This window comes from Candoia aspera, chromosome 8, assembly GCF_035149785.1.
Source record: "Candoia aspera isolate rCanAsp1 chromosome 8, rCanAsp1.hap2, whole genome shotgun sequence".
Classification (NCBI taxonomy): domain Eukaryota; kingdom Metazoa; phylum Chordata; class Lepidosauria; order Squamata; family Boidae; genus Candoia; species Candoia aspera.
The window spans coordinates 55,614,968-55,635,325 of record NC_086160.1 but is presented as its reverse complement, the minus strand read 5'-3'; the positions used below and the strand labels follow the sequence as shown (position 1 = coordinate 55,635,325).

Sequence of the window (20,358 nt, the reverse complement as noted above, 5' to 3'; positions counted from 1 at the left end):
TTGGAGCACAAAATGTTGCACTCACAAATGCTAGACTCTGTAAGGTCTGTTGACAAAAGAATAGTTTTTATCTGGAAAAAAATGGGGGGAAATGAGAAGGGGTCATGCACTACATTCATATTTCCTGGATAGAGCCAATGTGGTTAAGCTGCTGGATTCAGCACCAGAGACACCTAGATACAAGTCTACCCTCAACCACAAGAGCTCACTACTTTAGGGAAGTCATGGTCTCTCTTTCCAACCTGCCACATTGGACTGTTGTGCAAAAATGGCAAGAAAGAGTGCCATTTTGAAGCTCCTTGTGGAGTATAAGTCTTACAAATAAATAGATGGGAAAGAACTTGTGCATATGGGAGATCTAACTACAGAACGTGGAAACAGAGTTATGAATAGTAGAGGCTGTGTTGATGGAGGCTGTAGTTATTAATCTGGAAAAGAACTTGAGGGATGTTCAAGGATCACTGAAACTAAAATTGGTTCCTGCTGAAGCAGAACCCATTCCACTCAGATTTTAGCAGAATATGACTTTGCTCAACAGGCTCTTGTTCTTTCCATGAGTGAAAAGGAGCAATCACTGAAAACTACAAAGAGAAGATGATGTTTATCTATGTATGTTTTTGTGTTTACAATGTTTGTTTTTTGTTTTTAATGCGTGCTGCTCTATTTAAGCTTTTCTGCATGTGTGCAAAGTGCCATATTACATAGATGTCACAGTACATTCATTTATAAGGCCTAGATATATTTGTTTATTAACAAAACAATTCAGAATGGTTTTCCTGTGCTAGCAACCTTCAAGGAGTTTAGGAAATCATCAAGGAAAAAAACAAATCTGTGTGAATGGAATTCTTCCTAACACTGGGCCTTGATTTTAAAGGAAAGCTTGCACATCCAGTCTGTATAACCTGGCTTCATTGTTACTTCCTGGGTTCAGTTTTCTAGTTAGAATATTGAATTCACCAGACTGGAAGTTGAGAAATAGCTTTTATTCAAAGAAAGCATTGGCAGTTCACTTTGGCATGTGAAGGGAAACTTCAACTTCTTCTTTCTTGACTCAGAATAATTTGAAATTGTTTCATCCTTCTTTTGAGTGGGTAAAGTTATGTACCAGTATGATTTATGAGAATGAATGTACATTTCATGTGAATGGTACTCCATCTGAAGAAAATGGACTAATAAATTAAAACACAGCACTAAAACAGGAACATATTTACTGTTTTTACTTTACATTTCTTATTTTCTTATATGAAAACCCAGTCATTTCATGAGAACTGACTTCTAAGATAGAATTTCTATCTTAGAAATTTCTAGTGCAATCCTGTGTGGTTACTCAAAATTACTCCCACTGTATTCAGTGGCTCGTATTACTAAATGATTATCTTAAGAATTGAAGTTTTAGTCATGTTTTGCTTAAGTATAATTGATTCCACTTGGTTCCATTCTACAATCCTGTGTGGATTTACTTAAATGAATTCCCAGATCTAAATCCACTATAACATACAACTTTATGCTTTCATTAGATTTACAGTACAAAGAAAACACAACTGATTACAGTGAGTGATTAAAACAAGTATGCTTCTTAGAGGGTTGGCTTCACACATTACAAAAATTACATATATGTATAAATTCTCACATGCAGATCATGTTTCACACATTTGCAGATCACTGCATGCACATACAGTATTCTCTATCTGTATATATGATTGCCACAAATAGTGACATAAATGTTCATTTAATTGTATACACAGAAATGGGTTTCACATTGGACTTTTATAACATTTGTAGGGCAGTCATTTTTCACAAACTCAAAAAAATTATCAATCCCCAGAAGTTTAGCATCCTGTGAAATGATCATAGGAATGCAAAATTCAGTTTTCTCTACAATTAGGTTCTAAGTTCAAATGTTTATGTTAACTTCATTTTAAACATGAAACAAGTTGTGTTGGTCTGTAAGAAAATTCTGAAATGCACAGCAAGGCCATATGCATAAATATGTGGGCAATCCTCTGACATCGTCATCAGATAAGATTATAGAAAATCAGCTAGCTAAAGGAAGGGCATGGGCAAGGACCCTGTTTGGTGAAATGAAAGGTATCAAGAATGGTCAGAATCTTGAGGGAAGTGAAGGGACATTCAGACATTGGTCTGCTGGGACAAATAAAGAACTCACAGCGACTGAGTTGTCAATTTAAAAAATGTATAATCCTATAAAAAAAGTATGGGCTATCCTCCAGGGCCTTTGAAAGTGGGCCCTTCCCATAAATTCTGTACATTCTGTAAAAAAAATTCTGGTTTGTGGAAATAGTTCAAACAAGTGGCTACATGATTCTGAAAAGAAGTAGAGACAAAGGACTCCAAATATACAGTATGTATTGATTTATATTTATCTCTGGCTTTCCAACCTTCCTAAGGTTATCATGTTGACTGACACACATCAATGAAAATAATATATATCCCACTAAATAAAAAATGAAGGATTAGGGTTTTTGAATATTATCACAAAAGGCTGGGATGGGCGGATTAAGTTTAAGTAAAATGCAATGGTTTGGGCAGCATACTAAATGCCAAAACAGGGACCCAGGCAAAGTGCAAGACCAATTAATTGTTGGGAGAAATGAGAAAGGAACTCTTATTTCACTTCTTCATTGATGCTTTCTCTTATGCTAAATAGGAATTATTAAGAGTCAGGTATATTTAGTTTGAAGAAGAGAAATCAAAGATAGACATGATCACTATCTCAATATGTGAAGCAGTATCATGCAGACAGAAACGGAACAACCCTGGGAATTCCAACTGACTTCGATCAACAACAGAACGTTGCTTACGGATTTCAATGAATTCTGAATGTGATATATTACCTTTCCTAGATAGCTCCCTCTTCTGCACTTCCCTTTAGGAGATGGAGAAAGAATACAACGAAGCAGTGTGGAAAAAGAAACATTTTAATATATTTAATCTTATTATACATTTCTTTCTAAATTACAAAGTCAGCAAGTTGCAAGTATAGTTTGCTACAAAGCTTTCTGTAGGAAATCTCTTCTATAAGAAAATACATCTCATTAAACATTTCCTGTAAATAAATTACTTCAAAAAGTAGATATGGGGGAGGGGGGATAGAGTGGGGAAGGGCATGCAGGTAACATTTCAGTGAGTCAGGGATGTAGTTTGTAACTGCTAGCTGTGCTGAGAGGGCAAGGACTCTTTCCTGTAATCTTGCCAAAGTAAAAGGATGTCAGTTACCTGCTTCCATTATTTAAGCAAAGGAAGTGATACACTTTGCCCACCTCCATCCTATTTTCATTGTAAACTGAATAGAGCTTCCTGTATTAAACTCTCAAATCAGTTGGACCTCTTAAACTTTAAATAAGCTCTCTATTTAAGCTTCTTATTACTGAGAAAAATTAAATATTCAATCTGGAGTTTCAGGGCTAATAATCTGTAGCAGGAACAATTCATGGGCTTCTTTTAAAAAACAGTTTTCTCTTTTTTTTTTCCCAAGCTGCTTTTCTGAATGAGGTTCCAGTGAGAAGTTGGCCAAAGGAAATACATATCTGGAACATGGATGGATGGAGCAATGTCTTGGGGATATTTTAAGCAGAACAATCACAAGCAGAGAAAGCTAAACCTGCATTGTTTCTCTACTATCTGCCAAAGCTACTTTTCATTTTAAACAATTCTGTCTAAACTTCGTAAAACAAAATTGCATGTAATATCCAATTTTCCTCCTAGATCATGTACATTATAATAAACTACATGAATAGTATGGGAGGGAATTAGAACATAGAGTATCCTATTAATACTGGAATAAGGAGTCTACCAACTATATTGTTACTGTAGCACAGTTTTATGGCTTCTCTTGAATTCCATCAAAGGTCCAAGGAATTCTGTTTCTAAAGCAAAAGCATAGAGAATTATCAGCACCTCTGCCAAAATCCAGTTTCTTGACTTTTTTGTGTATAAACTATGAAGAACAGGTTCCAAATCATTTTACCACTACCATATGCCTTTAGATAATTTTAGGTACTTTCTGAAGTTGCAATTTGGCACAGAAATGGAAAATTGTTTGACAGTGTTTTTTTAATACATAAAAAACATGCAGCATTTGGCTGATATTTACTCAGAGGTTTTGAAATATAAATTAATTGCAGATAAACTTTAATTTTTGTAACATTCAATGGCCTCAGAAAGTCAGGAAAAACACTTGCCAGCTATAAAACACATTGTTGTTATTGTTGTTGGTTAGCTTTGATTGTTCCATTTTAGACAGATATTACATATGACATATTGCCTCAGCATATTGAATTCACATCAAGTAGCCCCCAAATAAAACAAAAATGAACAGAACAAAGAACACACACAAACATTTTTTCCCCCTTTTAGGCAAAGGGGAACCATCCAGCCTCCTAAACGTAACCCAGATCATACCATGGGGGTATCAGCACTGTGAGAAAACATACAGGGATGCTGTGAGCAGGGAGGGAAAGAGCAGAAATCAGTGTCCATTTTTACCAGCCCATTAATACTGCTATAGTGAACTCCACTGCTATCCACTGATAAATGTACAGCAATCCAGTAGTGGCAATGCCAACCACATTCCTAAGGTGCATTCAAAATATATTCACCATATTCATATGGCACATCTCCATATTAACCTCAGTACTTTTAATGTTATGACCATTTTTTTAATTTTATCACTGACATATCATGCTTCACCATCTGACCTAAAACCCTTACTGACATATTATTTAGGGGGAAAAAAACGATTTAATGTTCCTGAATGCCCACTTCAAGGGCAAAACTGAAGAAGAATTCAAATGCAAACCTCCATTCTCTAGTATTTACAACTAGCAGCTTAGTATACCATTCCATTTAGGATGTATCAATGAATAGTTTGCTTTGTCGGTTAGCCCATGTGGCTATCAATAAGCCAAGATAATGGAAGCCACTGGCTACAGTAAATGAAGAAGGATCAGTTCGAGTTATGAAGTCTAAATGTTTATATCATTATATGAAAGATTGTCACCCTTGCTTAACTGCCTCTATTCAAAGTAACATATATCTTGATGGAGGCTAAAACTCCCTATGCAAGTGAGAGCCTTGGATTGTTAAAAGATAAAATCCATAGTTACCTAATGCAGTAACTTCTTCCTGTATTTCTAATACCTTTAGCTTATTAGGGACTTTTGTTGTTGCTATTCAGTACACAAGAATGTGTTGATAGAAACATATTTTGGCAAAGTCCTGCTTTGTATTGTAAAAATATCCTATTTTACAATCAAAGTGGGAGAAACTAACTACAACTAATATGGAGAAGTCACGAGACTATCGGTTGGGCTTTGTTGCAAATCTTTAGCCCCACTGGTAGAATGGCATCACACTAAAAGGAACAGCCATCTGCTCCCATCTTTACTTCCAGGCAGAATTATAACTCATTTTGGGATGATGCTTTTTCCTGCCACAAAGGATACTTGGGCCCGTCATTTCTTATTTACAATTATTTTTTCCCACCACACAGCAGTCTATGTAGTATACATTTGTCAAGGCCTGCCAATGACAATCTTCAGATCCCCCATCAGATCTTCTGGCACACATGAAGTCTTGCTTTTGAAGAATAAGTGGCATCTTTCCAGATTTTACATGATAACCCTTTGGCACAGTCACAGCGCTGGAAAATCTCCAACCCATGGGAACCTTTCTTCCGCTGTTTGGTGCATACCTCTCCTTGGTGTAGCACAGGCTTGCAAATTTTGGTCCAAAAATGACGAGCACAACAAAACCCCTCTGTGCAATCAGAGGACCTTAAGCAAGGGTCTCCTTCATGACCTAAAAAAAAGCAACTGCATTGGTTAGTAACCCTAGGAAGGGCAAATAAACCAATTAAGTATTTATTTTATAAGTATGTTCTGATAAATATAAACTCGTTCATCTTTCAGACCATATAAGGAGAACATTCTATGTATGGTTACAGAAGTTGAATTGAATGGAAAAAATATTTTGAGAGCATCCTTTTCCCTTAACAGAATATATTCTATTCCCTTATAAGACTTTTGCTATCCAGTCATGTCCCCTTCCAGAATACAATAATCTGTAAGGCAGGGGTAGAGGACTCATTGCCCTCCAGATGTTGCTGAACTCTCAGCAGTCTGAACCAGTGTGGCCAATAGTAAAGATTTCCTGTTCAGTGAGGTCTGTTCCTACATGGGATTGCAGACTTTGTCAACTATCTCTATAAATTATGCAGGAACTCCCAAGTAATCCCAGATTTCACTGTCATCTAGAGGAATATGCAATGTCTACTAAACATGTAGAAAAGTCTTTCATAATTTTTTCTTTTCTGGTTTCATCCAAGTCAGCTCAATGTTTGGATGGGAAACCATCAGGAAATACCAGGACTGTAAGTTAGACTGGGAAGTTGAAAAAACTTCCTGGAAGAGAGCAATAGTAAAATGTGAGAATTTTCTCACACTGTTTTCAGTAAGACTTAATGTTGACTAACTGTTTGAGATCAAACTTTACTCAAACACAAGATGTATTTACATGACCATTAGCCACTAGTTACATGTGAAGAGAAGGATCCAATGGTGCCATTCTTAATACATCTTCCATACTTTGTACACTCCTCAAATCTGTTCCAGGGGTTTGGGGACCTCCAGACCAGATTTGGATAAGAGTTCCTCCTATACATAATGAGATCTTATATACTCTGTAACAGGAAGAAATGTGAAATCTCTGGTGTAGCCCAGAGATCTATATTATGGTGAGTAACAAATATTAAATAAATAAACAAGCAAATAATTTACTCCATATGTAGCTCAAACATGAGCACTTATATAAGAACTACTAAATAAGTGTGTTTAAGACTAGAGTCAAACAGAAAAATTCCAAAGTGTGTACCATTGGCTGAAATGAAGATATCTCCCCTTTTTAAACTCTGCCACTGCTTTAAATAAGAAGGAATTTGCTACACAGCTCCTATCTTAAGTAGTTGCCAGCATGTCAATATATAACCTAGAATCCTGTAGAACTTAGATCATGCAAACCTCAAACTGATTATTCCTGAGGAATGTGGTCCTCAATGAGAAGAAGTTCCCCAATATTTAAAGAGTTGGAGAGGATGTCTTCAAATAGATGATCTTCTATAAAGTTGGGCACAGGACCAGCTTAGAAGATATAGAAACAGGCATTATCAACATTTAAAGAGATGCTATTTTTCTAAGTGCCTCCATGCTCCCCATCCCACAAGTGAGACTGGCATTGAAGAGATTCAAAATGTTAGGGCACAAATCTACTGCTTTTGCAGGAAGATGTTCTTCCCTTTTCAGAAGACCATTTCAGGACTGTTTATGAAGTAGACCATCCTACCTTTTGTGTGTGTCAGCTTTGACTGTCCTTTCCCTATATTCTGCCAGCCCAAATCCTTGGTGGGATAGTGATTTTTTTTGTTGTTGCGAGGTACTTCCAGAGCTGGGATATGGGGTGTGAGAATGCTCTCAGTCACTGGTATACAAATACCTAAATTAATGAATAAAACAAGTCAGAACTTGGAATACAAGAGATGATGATTTTTGTGGAATGTCACCAAGGAAGAAGCTATTAAATTTCATAAAGAAAGTGAATACTCAGATCATTGCATGTTTGATGCCTTCCATAGCTGTCCCATACAACATTGGTTAATTTTATAATCAACAAACTGCAGTTGGGGTACTGAGGCTAAGAGGATGGTCTTTAGCAGGATTCCTTATCTAGAAACTTAAATATAGTGTTGGAATTTAACACGTTCCTCAGTCATTAAGTTGAGAAGAACAATTTGAAGGTAAGGTTGGACAACCTGTAGCCAGTGGACCCCATGCATCTGCCCAGTCTAATTTCGCATTCCCCAGAGTACCCCTGGAAGTGGTGGAATTAAAATGTTGAGCCCATCTTTGGTTTGGTGGGAGAGGGACAAAATGAAAGCCCTAAGTCCAAGGATCATCTGACTATATCAGGACTGCCAATCTTATGGCCTGCCAGTGTTATTTTAAAAAGCAGTTCTGGCTCAACACAAAACATTTAATTAGCTTAAATCCAAACTTCAGTAGAAACTATCCCACAGAAAATTAGATATTGCTAAATATCAATGGCTGACAATAGTTTATATATTACACTTTTTATTCCACCCTCCGGTTTATATACAGTATCTGTGTGTGTGTGTGTGTGTGTGTGTGTGTGTGTGTGTGTGTGTGTTTCTAGTCAGCAAGATGTTTCAGACTATGAAGCCCAATTCACACAGTATTTTGTTGAAGGTAATATCTTGCCATAACTGATGAATTGGATCTCAGCCCTTTCTCCTTATGTGCTATCTAGCTAGTCTGCAGGTGTGCACTGTTCATGTGCAACAGTTCATCAATTTTTTCAGGTCTCAGGCATTGCCCCTTAAAATCTGCAAATATAGAATTCTCATGCCATTTTGGGGAAGAATGGTGATATCTCATAATTTGGAGCAATTAAATTAAATTAAATTAAACATTTTGATGATAATGATAATAAAATTTGGGGCTTTCCATGGATGTTATGTTGCTGATTCCAGATCTACAAAGTACAAGTTACCATTTTCATGTAGGATCCTATACCAGATCTCCAATCATACTGGTGTCCCAATGCTATCATAGTTCCAGGGAAAGCAATTTTCTTACATTTTTTTTGTTGTAGCACTCATTCAATTTGTTGAAAGAAAAAACTCCTAAAATATGGGTTTAATTTTTGAAAACAGTCACTCTAATTCATCAAAGTAAGGGTGTGGGGAAGGGGGGAAGAGAGAAAAGGTTATTTCATGGCCTTCAATAAGCTGGTCTTAAACTGCTCTTAAAATGCAGAAGTGTGCAAAACAGTGGCAGGCTGTAAGTTACTTGTGGTGCTTTTTCTCCCAGTATAGCCAGCCACACTGAGATAACAAACAGCTCAGCTTCTTTCCTTTCCAGCCTGGTGCTGGTAGTTATAAAACCCCTCCCCTTATTCATCCTCTTGCTGTAACTTATTACTCCTTCTTCTTCCTCTGTTATTTTTCCTCTGCAAGAGTGGGTTGTGAGATGGTCAGAACTTTGCAAGGAAGCCTCATGCCCTCCAGGTACAATTATTCCTTGTTTGAAAGGAAAATGTGGTGGTAAGAGAAAAAAAGAACTTCATGTCTTCATGCAGGGCTCTGAAACCATCATATGCATTTAGTATTCTTGTGTATCAAACTGGTGCACTTGCCAGGGAAGTACTCTGGTGACCCTGTATCCATTGTCTTGCAACTTCTCTAGTAGGTGCAACTGCTGAAATGCAGTGGAGTAATGGATTATGAAGGAATGCATGAGTCTAAGTCATGTGAAAGAAAGTTCCATGGCAATTTTGATAATCCATAAATTCAAGAGATCAACTCTTTCCTCATCTCCTTCTCTCATTCTAGAATCTAGAGTGACTACTGATGTCTTGCATTCTGTCTTGGAGAACAAATATGAGGATCAATCACTAAAACACTTCACACTATTTAAAAAAAAAAGTAAAAGCCATGCAAATACCATTGTTACAGCGGTTTCCAGGACAGCACATGCCATCTCTGTGGCAACGTTTCTTCTTCCTTCTACAAACCATGCAGGCAGATGTAGCTTGATGGGGACTATGACAATACTTCCCGACTTCACATTCTTTATCATTAGTGCAAGGATAAGCCTGAGGGTAGTTGGAGAAAGAATGTCATCATGAGTCAACCACACCTTGTAAAGGTTGAAACAAATGATAGTGCAGGCATAATTTCAGATACCAACTTGAAGGGCTTTCATACATTCAGTGCTACTAAAATTCCTGGATTTATGGCATTCCAGTCATTATTTGTCATAACTGATAGCACATAAATTATAAATTTTCTGTGTATTAGAAGACTATCATAGAGGTAGGATCAAGAAGTAGGATTAGATGGATCATTTTCTATATTGCTAATAATATGCATCAACTGAATCTTTCCCTTTAAGATTTAGATGAACAGATTACTAAAAAGTAAATATTACATCTTATAGGAATGGTATTGAGATAGTGGTAATATTTTGTCCAACTGAATCACTTGTGGGGAAAAAACAAGCAAATAAATAAAACGAAAGTCACATTTTCCCATGGCAAAATGCAAGAACCTTCACATGCCACTATATTCATGAGTGGTCCTTTGGTAAAAACAGAATCTCTGCATTCATAATCAGTTAAGCTTCTTTGGTATCTTTAGAGAAAAATGCATCTTAATATGCTCCCATAAATCTTTCCTTCTCTAAGGAGTCATGATTTGGCAAAAAAATAAAACCTGCAGTTAAAATACTCAAGGAAATTTATTGCAGCCCCTTTGATCTTGAACATTTGGCATGAGAGCCATTTTGCTTTCAGAATCCCACTAGGGCGCTTCTTAATATAAGACAGCAGAAAAATTACTAGGGAGTATAAAAAATAGAGATATTACAGATAAATAGACATCTCTGTCTATAGATTAGTTTCTTTTTTTAAGAAAAAAAAATCTTTTATGAAACGAAAAGAAAAAGAAATCATCAGGAAAAATCTTATCTTTCCATTCTAGGTTTTTTTATGCCTTATCTAGATAGGGTGGGTTTTATGCATTCCAACAATCTGTCTGCTGATGCTGAGTTTAAGAGAATCAGCTGTTGTTTGGTGCTGCTTCAAATTTCTCTGAATAAATTAATTTCTGAGATGCCTTTCATATCTTTACATAAGTACAAAGTATAAGTTGTTCCCTAAGATAGCACACCGCCTCCTCCAGATGCCATTGCTTGACACTGGTGTTCTGGGTAATTATTGATCTGTCTCTAACTTCCCCTTTCTGGGGAAGGTTGTTGAGAAGATGTCCTATTGGCATCAAGAATTATATTTTCTGTTACACTTCATTTTCACAGAATGGTGCCACTCTCATGCCAAATCCATTGCTTTCTCATGAAATGTTAAACCACCCCAGAGCATCTTGTTACCTCACTAAATCTTTTCTGGTCAGCTATAGGAAAATGCAAACTCCTTTTTACAATGAGGTCTTAGCCAAGTGCCCATAGGTGAGACCATTGGTTGATGCCAAAAAAACATGTGAGCAATCTAGTTTGTAGAAAAAAATATTTCCTGATCATTCTTCCCCATGGCTGACCTGATACTTCGTAAAATACCCTTCTTGGGGTTGAAGGGCTTTTTGGAATAACATAGGATTGGGCACAAGGAAGTCTGCACTGGAAGTTGAATAGAGAAATGTGATAATTTTGCCTTCTGTGAGTAGTGTTTTCCATTCACAAAAGCATCTTAAGAATCAAGCGTTGTGTTTATGCAGACCTAAGAACTAGTAAAATCTCTATTTCATAACTCCATGAATGAACCTATGCACATATAAATAGCTGGTACACTGAATTAAACAATTGAAAAAATACTGAAGCAATGGCAACTTAATTGAAAGCAATTCCATTTCTCAGTCAAAACTAACTTTGAAATTGACAGTATTGGTGATTTCATTCTTTTCACTTCAGTCCCACTGTTGTTTCCTTCTTCTTCCTCTGAATATGTTTGACATACTGAAATCACCATTGTGATTTTCAAGCACATCATTGTTGGCTATGTCACATCACAGAAACTTATGAAGTCTAAGAATACAGATTCTATTACATTATTAGAGTCTTTTGGAGGGGGCAGTCATAATATATTATTATACACAACAACGTGAAATCATGGCTGCCAGTTCTTTAGGTGCTGTTGCCCTTCATTCACATCAAGTTCTTCCCAAAAACCTAGAACATTGCCTCTTCATAATATGGCTGGCACCATATTATATGGCTGGCACATCATAATTCTAGAGCAATTGTGCAAGAAGAACTTGTCAACTTTCCCAAGAAAGTGCCCAAGAGAGTGCCTGAAATGTATTGGCATAGTATATGCATGGATCCAAGCAGGGTGGCCTTTTGTAATTGACAAATAGAAATTTTGTCAATGTGCAGATTCTCTAAGTGCCATCCAAGGCTTTTTGGTACGGCACCCAGTGTGCTGATAACCAGTTTATGCCATAATCTTTCAATTTAGACTTTCAGATCTTTTCCAATTCTTTGCCTCCATTATATTATTATTATTACTATTATTATTGATATACTTGTTTTATTGAGTAATAAATTGAGTAATTGATATACTTGTTATATTATTATTGATATACTTGTCAGCAGGAAATTCAGGGCTCATGTATACTTTCTCATTCTATAACTCTATAAAAATGCTGAATATATTTATCATATATGGAAGCTAAGGGCAGGCTGACATGGCAGAGGGGCAGGCTTGTTAGATTTTCCCCTCCTCTTCTTTTCATTTAGTTTACTTGACTGTAACATTTTGAAAATACTATTTCTATAGAAAGACAGACTTGTTATCAGAAAAAGATATTTGTATGCAAGAAGTGTTAGTGTGCCAATTTTGTAACATCTTCTGCTAGTGAGAACACATAAGCTTTTGAACTCCACAAAGCTCTTTTTCAACAAATCCACATGTTATTATTGCTACCATTTCAAAGTGGAAAATGAAGGGCTTCATTTTCCCACAGACTGGCTGTTGCTTGCATCCAGGATTTCTGGCTTTTTCTTATGACTTTACAATTTCCTCTGAGAATTGTTATGGTTCATTCAAAGCCTTTAGTATTACTAGCACAATTTTAGATACTATTTTGGGAGGTTCTTTCTTCATTTTATGTCTATGCCTCTTCATAATATGGCTGGCACATCATAATCCTAGAGGAATTGTCCAAGAAGAACTTGTCAACTTTCCCAGGAGAGTGCCTGAAAAGCTTTTATTTTAGATCTCTGCATAGTATTTTAAAACAATCAGAAACCTCTTTCTCCCTTAATCTAATAGAGGGAAAATCAACAACGTAGTTAAACCATTAATGACATAAATCACATCTATAAAACAGTGAACTGAGCTCATACTACTAGCCCCTCTACCATTACCAGTTAATGTAGACACACTTCCAATAGATTTGGGCAAAACATTCCAAAGAGATGCTTTACATAATGTTAGTGCAAACTAAGCAACTCTCTTCAAAACATGAAAGCAGCCATGTTTTTTGTTAGTTTCATATGACTGCTTTGAAAGCTGTCCCTGGCTATCTCAGCGTGTGTGTACATGCACAGACATTTCCACTGGGACTATCACAATGCCAAATAGTTTTGGGTACATATACATGTAGAGACAGCTGGGACATTTTTGAAACAGCTACATAAGCTTTACAAAGGACACAGCTTCTTTAAGGCTTTGAACAGAGGGATTTTATTTATGCTGATGTGCTTGGTAAGCTACCTTTTTCAAGTTCTCCATGGATTATTATTATTCAAGTTCTCTATGATTATTCATTTCTCCATGGATTACTTTATTGTTCATTATCTCTTAGGTAAATCTATCATTTGAGTGTGGCTGAACTTCCAGAGGTAGAATTCACAGTATAGACTAGAAAAATTCTTCATATTTTAGAATACCAATTCTCATTCAGTGTGTTAAAAGAGAATTAGCTTTTATTTTTCCCCAAAGCAGAAGAGAATATAAATTAATGAAATATAAGAAATAAATTCAATTCCTGTTGGTAGCTCATAAGTTTGTTATGCCAATGCATTAGAAAACAAAAGTGCATTTTTTCTTCATTGGATTAGTGTTAATTAAAAATGTGAAAAATTGTTTTTCATTTAACTCAACCATTAAACAGTTTTAAGAAAACCTACAGTTATCCTAAATATTTTTTTCCCTTAGTAGACTAGCTTCATATATAAAAATATATTGAATACAAATGTTTACGGTGTTTGTAAGTTTTGGTCACTGTAAGTTTTGTTCTCAGCCTAGTTTTCTTCTTGATATTTCCTTTCTCCTATTAGAAAAAGGGGGAAAAACTATCCCACAAATGATATTTTCACAATTGTACCAATTAAGTTATAAACTGGTCAAGCAATATATATGAGTATCTTCTATTTTACTGTAAAACCATCTCTCCAGAAGTCTGCAGCCTCCCTGTCTGCCCACACTTCCATTAGATGCCAAAGGAAGAAATAAGCGAATTCCTCCCATGGTGTTTTCAGCACTGCATTAAGATATATGTCCATTTCCTAGAGGAACACAGATGAGGATGCAATCCCATTTCTTTCTATTCCAACACATGGACTTTGTCTGCTGAGTTGAGAATGATGGTACTGCTTATTTCTCTAATTATTGTTTTAACTGTGTTTAAAACTGAGCTGTCTCCTTTCATTTGCTTCTAGCCCTTCAGTTCCATATATTGACAGAAAAGTGTGTTATAGTTATAGCTTCAAATAAATGAAGAACTGTCATCAGCCTTGACCAAATGTAATCATAGTGTCCTCTCAGACCTTACCCCAGGTCAACCCAGAAAAGTTAAGCATGGAGGAATAAAGCTAACATGTGTATTCCTGTGTTGCTTCTGTGCTTAAAATTGTACAACCATGATTTAAAGGTCACACTGAAGTAGGTATAATAGGTACATGAACCCATCTTTGATATTAATCCTTAAAATAGTACCAGTTCCAGCATTAATGGAATATGCTGATTATTTTCTTATTCCGTTTGATTGAATAAGCAGTTATCCTATGTAAGGATGCTGCTATGAGTTAGGATACTGGGTTTGGGACTTTTTGTTATACTATCCGTGGACTCTCTCCAATTTTTTATGGTTACTGGGTTCATATTTGTACACTATAACATATTTCACAAACAAAAGCTGATTTATTAACACTTACTGTTAAAAAATACCGATTTATATTGCTTACAAATGTTCTTTTCTTAATACATAGGAAATAAGGCTATTTTTTTAATTAATAAGGCTACTAAAATTCATAAATATTTGTGAATACCTATACAGAGAATGTAAGAATGCATAAGGTGCCACTGTGTTACTTCCCCCATTTCAAGTGGCAACTATTAAAAATGTTACATATAATGGCATTTTAAAAATTACAGAATCCTAGACTATTAGGATACTTTTAAATATCTCCATTAGAAGCTAGAAGGAATATAGTCCATAGAAGAGAGGCAGAGTGGTTTTCATGACATTTAATCCTTCTCCACAATGAGTAGAAGCAAAATGACATAAGATTAAGCAAATATATGTGTTAGTGCTCAGTTTGCATAATTGATTCCAAATTGCCAAATTCAGCATTAAAGCCTCAAAGGAATATGTTTAATCTCTTTCATAGACCATGGGAAAGTGCTTTGGGAGATTCTGCTATCTATCTTTAGTAGATAATACTTCAACCCAGTTCAAAGTATTCCTTCTGCATATCTTATATTCAAATCTTTACACTATTGTGTTATATACATATGAACAGTTAATTCATTTAAAAAATATAGAAGATAATCATGATGAGCTAGTACATTATAAAAAGGAAGGGTCTCTGGAGACATAAGTTAATATATTAATTCAGTGAAAATGATCCTGATGATCTCAGTTTTGCCTCTAGTGGATATCCATTCCAGTCATAAAATTTCATTGCTCCTCCTGATGATCTGCAGTTATTTCCTGCTTTCATTATATGGAAATAACATGTTTTTTGTGAGTCAGTACCGAATGGAAACTATTTTGGTTACCTTAACTCTTATTAGCAGTATGTAAAAATCACTTTGCCCATGTGTATTTTCAAAATTTAATTCCAAAGGACAAGCAAAAGAAAAACAAGAGAAAAAGCAAATTGGAGATTACTGTATTCAACAGGATACCACAAACTAACAAACTAGAAGACGTATTCTTTGCATTCAGCTCCCACCAGCTCTTGAAGCTTCAGATTTGAATAATTTGCAGGTTATCAATACCTCTTGAACCTCCTTCTAGACTCTGAAGGCATGGCTCTGTCATGATTAGGAGTATTTTCTGTAGCATCTCTTCTTCTAAAATACAAATCACTCACAGGCTATTTAAGGACTGCAGACAGCTTTTAGGACAGGGGTGGAGCCAGTGGAAGGTTGGTCCCTGTTGGCCTTTTTCAAACTTTAAGATGATTCTGGGTTCTTCAGTGAGACATCTTTCTATCATTCAGCTAGCAGAACCCACTGGGAACTATCCAAGGTTCTGATCATTGCTCACTGGAACCAGATGTAACTATGCAAGTGGGAAATTGACTCACCTTGATTTGATTTGTCATTTACTGATTTATCCCAGCTTGACTTACTTTGATGCAAGATTTTTTTCTTTTATCTTAATTTGATCAAGAACTGTTTGAATTTTTTGTTGTGTTTTCCTCTTTAAGCAACTATTTAAATACATAAAATATCCTCTCATATATGCCTTGCTAGTATCCCATACTGTCCCAATACTCACTTCATTATTTAAATTCCATTCAAAGAATTCTTTTAATTTCTTTTGGCAATCTTCTACAAGTTCTTTGTTTCTCAACAAGGTTTCATTTAATCTCCACCTATAACTTTTTGGGTGGAGTTTTGTAACCAATTGAACTGGATTATGGTCTGAGAAGGATCGGGGGAGAATTGATACATTTAACATTTTGTTTGCCAAATTTTTAGATACCCATATCATATCGATCCTGGAGAATGATTTGAATCTGTCTGAATAAAATGTATAATCTCTAGCCGTACCATTTTTATATCTCCAAGCATCTACAATAGCCAAATTTTATGACATATCAAAAAAAGATTGGGGCAGTTTTCCTTGATTTTTTTTTTATTTGTTGTTCAGATTTTCTGTCAATAATTGGTAAGGTAACTCCGTTCCAATCTCCCATCATAATCCAATTGTTATAGGATAATTTGGAAAGTTCATTTGATAAATTTTGATAGAATTTATTCTGATTATCATTAGGGGCATATACTCCAACCAATATTGCTTTAGAATGTTGTAGTTCTAATTCTATTATTAAACATCTCCCATTTTTATCATCACTTATTAATTTAGGATTTAGATGGGGCTTTACATATATTACAATTCCATTTTTTTTTTATTTGCTGCTATAAATTCATTTCCTAATTTGTTATTTACCAGATATTTACTATCTTTTTTGCAATATGAGTTTCTTGAAGACATATAATATCTTGTTTTAATTTGTATAAATAGTGAAAAACTTTTTTCCTTTTAGCTGGGGTATTTAGCTCCATTTATATTCCAGGAAAGGCATTTTGGTTCACTCATTGGAGAGGAGTATTGCAAATTCTTTAGAACTTGAAGCTAGTTCCTCTGCACTTTGTTCCTCTATATTTAAACATTTCACTTTACTTTCTTTACTTTCTGGCCTTTCCCTTCTATCTGTTTCTGGTTCTAAATCTTTCTTATATTTTCTGAGAAATTCCTGAGCCTTAAAAATAGTATTCAGTTTATATCTTTGTTGTTGGAATGTGACACTAACTCCTTCCAAAACTTCCCACCTAAAGGGGATTTTATTTCGTTTAAGGACTTCAGTGAGAAAGAAATATTCTTCTTTTTTTTTAATATTCTCAGTGGTATGTCTTTCAATATCATAATCTCCTCTCCTTCGATATTAATTTTTTTCCCATAGGAGGCCTGTATTATCAATTCTTTTGTCTTTTTCCTAGCAAATTCAATTATTATATCTCTTGGTTTCCGGTTAGTTTTTGCATATTTTGAGTTAACTCTAAACATTTTTTCTATATCTTCTTCTAACCTTTCTTCCTCCCATTCAATTAAACTTGCAAGCATTTGAACCACTATTTCTCTTATTTCTGCCTCTTTTTTTTCAGGTCCACCTCTAAGTCTAACACAATGTTCTTTTTCTTTTAACTCTAACACAGTTAATCGGTCTAATTCTATATCATTCTCTACTTCTAATTTCTCCACTCTTTCTCTTACCTCTTGAATGTCTGCTTTTATTCTTTTGTCCATTGTCTCTAACTTATGATTTAACCTTTTTTCAAATCCATCTATTTTCTCCTCTAATAATTGCGTTAAATTTTGAGTAATATTTTGGATTGTTTTTTGCGTAAAATCTTCAAACATAGCTTTCAACCATTCTCCTTCCCCGGTTTCTGAGCCTCTCCTATTCTGTCTCCTTGTATTCATTTTGTTCTCATAGAAATCTTTATTTACTTATCTTAATCACTACACCTAATGTTATATTTATCTATATAAAGCAATGTATAATATTTATATCAAAACATACAAAGCATACAATTCAAAATAATCTTATAAACATCTACAATATAGTCCAATATGGTGTTAGAAATTAATTAATTAATTCAGTTCCTTTTAAGTGAGGACTGGCAGTAAAGATTTTTTGTCTCCAAAGTATAGAAAAGTTTTTTGTTTTTTTCTGCTTAGAAAGTTTCTTCTTTTTCTCTTCTGTGGTCAAAAGTTGTTGTTTCTTTTAATAGAAATGAAGGGGGCTGCAGAATTGCCTAGCTAGCTAGGCTACTCACGCGGCTTCTACAGATGTGCCTCCGGGCTTCCTGGCTGCTTTATTGTTGTGGCGAAAGTGAAAGTGTTGAAAGAGAAAGCAAAGCTTTTGCCTGCCACTCCGAAGCCGCTGGAGTCTTTCGCCGGCAGCACTCCTTTTCTAGCACTGCCTACGAGGTCTGCCCGTCTCTTTCCAACTCCGCAGTACTCTCGATCTCCACGTTGTAGATATTAATTTTTCCGAGCTCTTACGGAGCTCGACCTGCCGCCATACTCCTTCACCGGAAACCCCCCGATAGACCACTGTAAATCTAACTTGCTCCTCCTGTAATATATTTTCTTGATCCAGCCAATCCCAAAATTTCCAACTGGAGTGTCAAGCATAGAGTTTATTTGTTTATATATGGAATTATTAATTAATTAATTAATTAATTGTATCCAATCAGACTTTAGGCAGCTTATATTCAGGAGACTAATGGGCCAGCTAATGGAGTCAGCCTTGTCCTTTTTAAAAAAAATGGGAATTATGGCTATGCCGCAGTGCCTGGAAAATTGGCAGTTTGCTCAAAATATGTGAAAAGAGATTCCAGGAAGACTTCATTAATCAGCATTAATCTTAATTGATTCCACTAGGATATACTGTATAATAGTGTTGGATGGATGGATGGAGGATACTGTGATTAGAGATTGAAAGAGTCAGATTGTAATCCAAACTGTTCTGTTGTGAATGGTGAGACCTTCCAGATATTTGTTTCTTCTTAGTTTTATGGCATTTCACCTAACCATAGCACAGTCTGGCCCTGGCAGCATTTATTTCCTGAATTACCCCCATGTTATCACCTTCATTTCATCTGCAGCCAGTGAGAAAGGCCTTTTTTTTTTCAGCTGTACTGGTGTTAAAATAGTGTTTCCCCTCTTAAACTGATGGTAGCAGCATCTAGTGATAGTTCCATGATATAGAAAATCTTAAAGGAACTCAGTGACTTGAAACAGGGGCAGGATAGGGTTAGTAATGCTGACATAGTTTTCTGCTGATTCAAGGATGGATGGATAGCACTTTAACTCAGCAGTAAGGAAAGACCTCATCATATTTTATTAATAGCCATCAAGTAGGTTCCCTCTCCCCCAACAGATCTTCTATCCAAATAAGTTTAGTTAGGTACAACCTAACTAAACCATAAGGTACAACCATATCAGTACCCCTATGTTCCTTTTCATGTAGAAGCCATTAACCACCTATGGTTAATTCTGGGAATGAGTCACAATAAAGTTGGAACAGTCAAATTCTTGTGGGCATAAGCTGTTTTCAAGCATGGGCTAACACAAAAATTTGTAGCTTCATGTCTGGTTGAAGTCAAATTGTTGTTTTCTTTATATGGTAATAGAGAAGGGATGTTCTGCACTTCAGATCCAAAGCTGAAAAGGTGATTCAGAATGAATATAGGCATGCACCCTGCCTGCTAAAGAAGCTGCCTTTTTTCCTGCAAGATTCCAGGAAAATGCTCATTTGAGGAGGTACTGATAGTGGGCTCATGCCCATGCTCATGCCAAAGCACTTTGTTGCACCTCACTGGTACCTCCTTAATGCAAGCATGTATTTTCCTTTGATCACACAACACCTTCCCACTCCAAAACACTTCTGTATCCAAAGTCCAGCTTTTTGCTTCCTATTATTTGACCTAATGGGAAAAGAATAAGAGTATCATCCTGCATTTTCCCACCTGCTCGTAAGTTGCTGATCTTATCTCACTTGGAAGACTGCACAGTGTTTGCACTTACTCCCACTGAGAAAAAAGAAGTATGTGCATTTTTATACAAGTTAACACATTTTTAAACACATTAACCTTAAAGAGTTGGAATCTCAACAAATAGTACATAGAAAAAGAAGTATTAAGAAGTATTAAGCCAAGGAAATTAGAGGCAAGAGGTAAGAAAAAGAAAAGAAAACCCAACTACTGTGTATCCAGTTTATACCA

General features: G+C 35.7%; 1 protein-coding gene across 1 annotated transcript in view; it reads right to left on the bottom strand.

Annotated features, from left to right (window-relative positions):
• Positions 1 to 2,977: 2,977 nt before the first annotated feature.
• DKK2 (dickkopf WNT signaling pathway inhibitor 2) overlaps positions 2,978 to 20,358 on the bottom strand; it is a 58,282-nt gene continuing 40,901 nt past the window's right edge. Inside the window, exons 2-4 of the mRNA XM_063310370.1 lie at positions 9,537 to 9,687; positions 7,360 to 7,509; positions 2,978 to 5,820 (exon numbers count right to left, since the gene is read on the bottom strand). Of these exons, the coding sequence (XP_063166440.1) occupies positions 5,570 to 5,820; positions 7,360 to 7,509; positions 9,537 to 9,687 (552 nt within the window). The 3' untranslated portion in view covers positions 2,978 to 5,569. The remainder of the gene's footprint in view (positions 5,821 to 7,359; positions 7,510 to 9,536; positions 9,688 to 20,358) is intronic.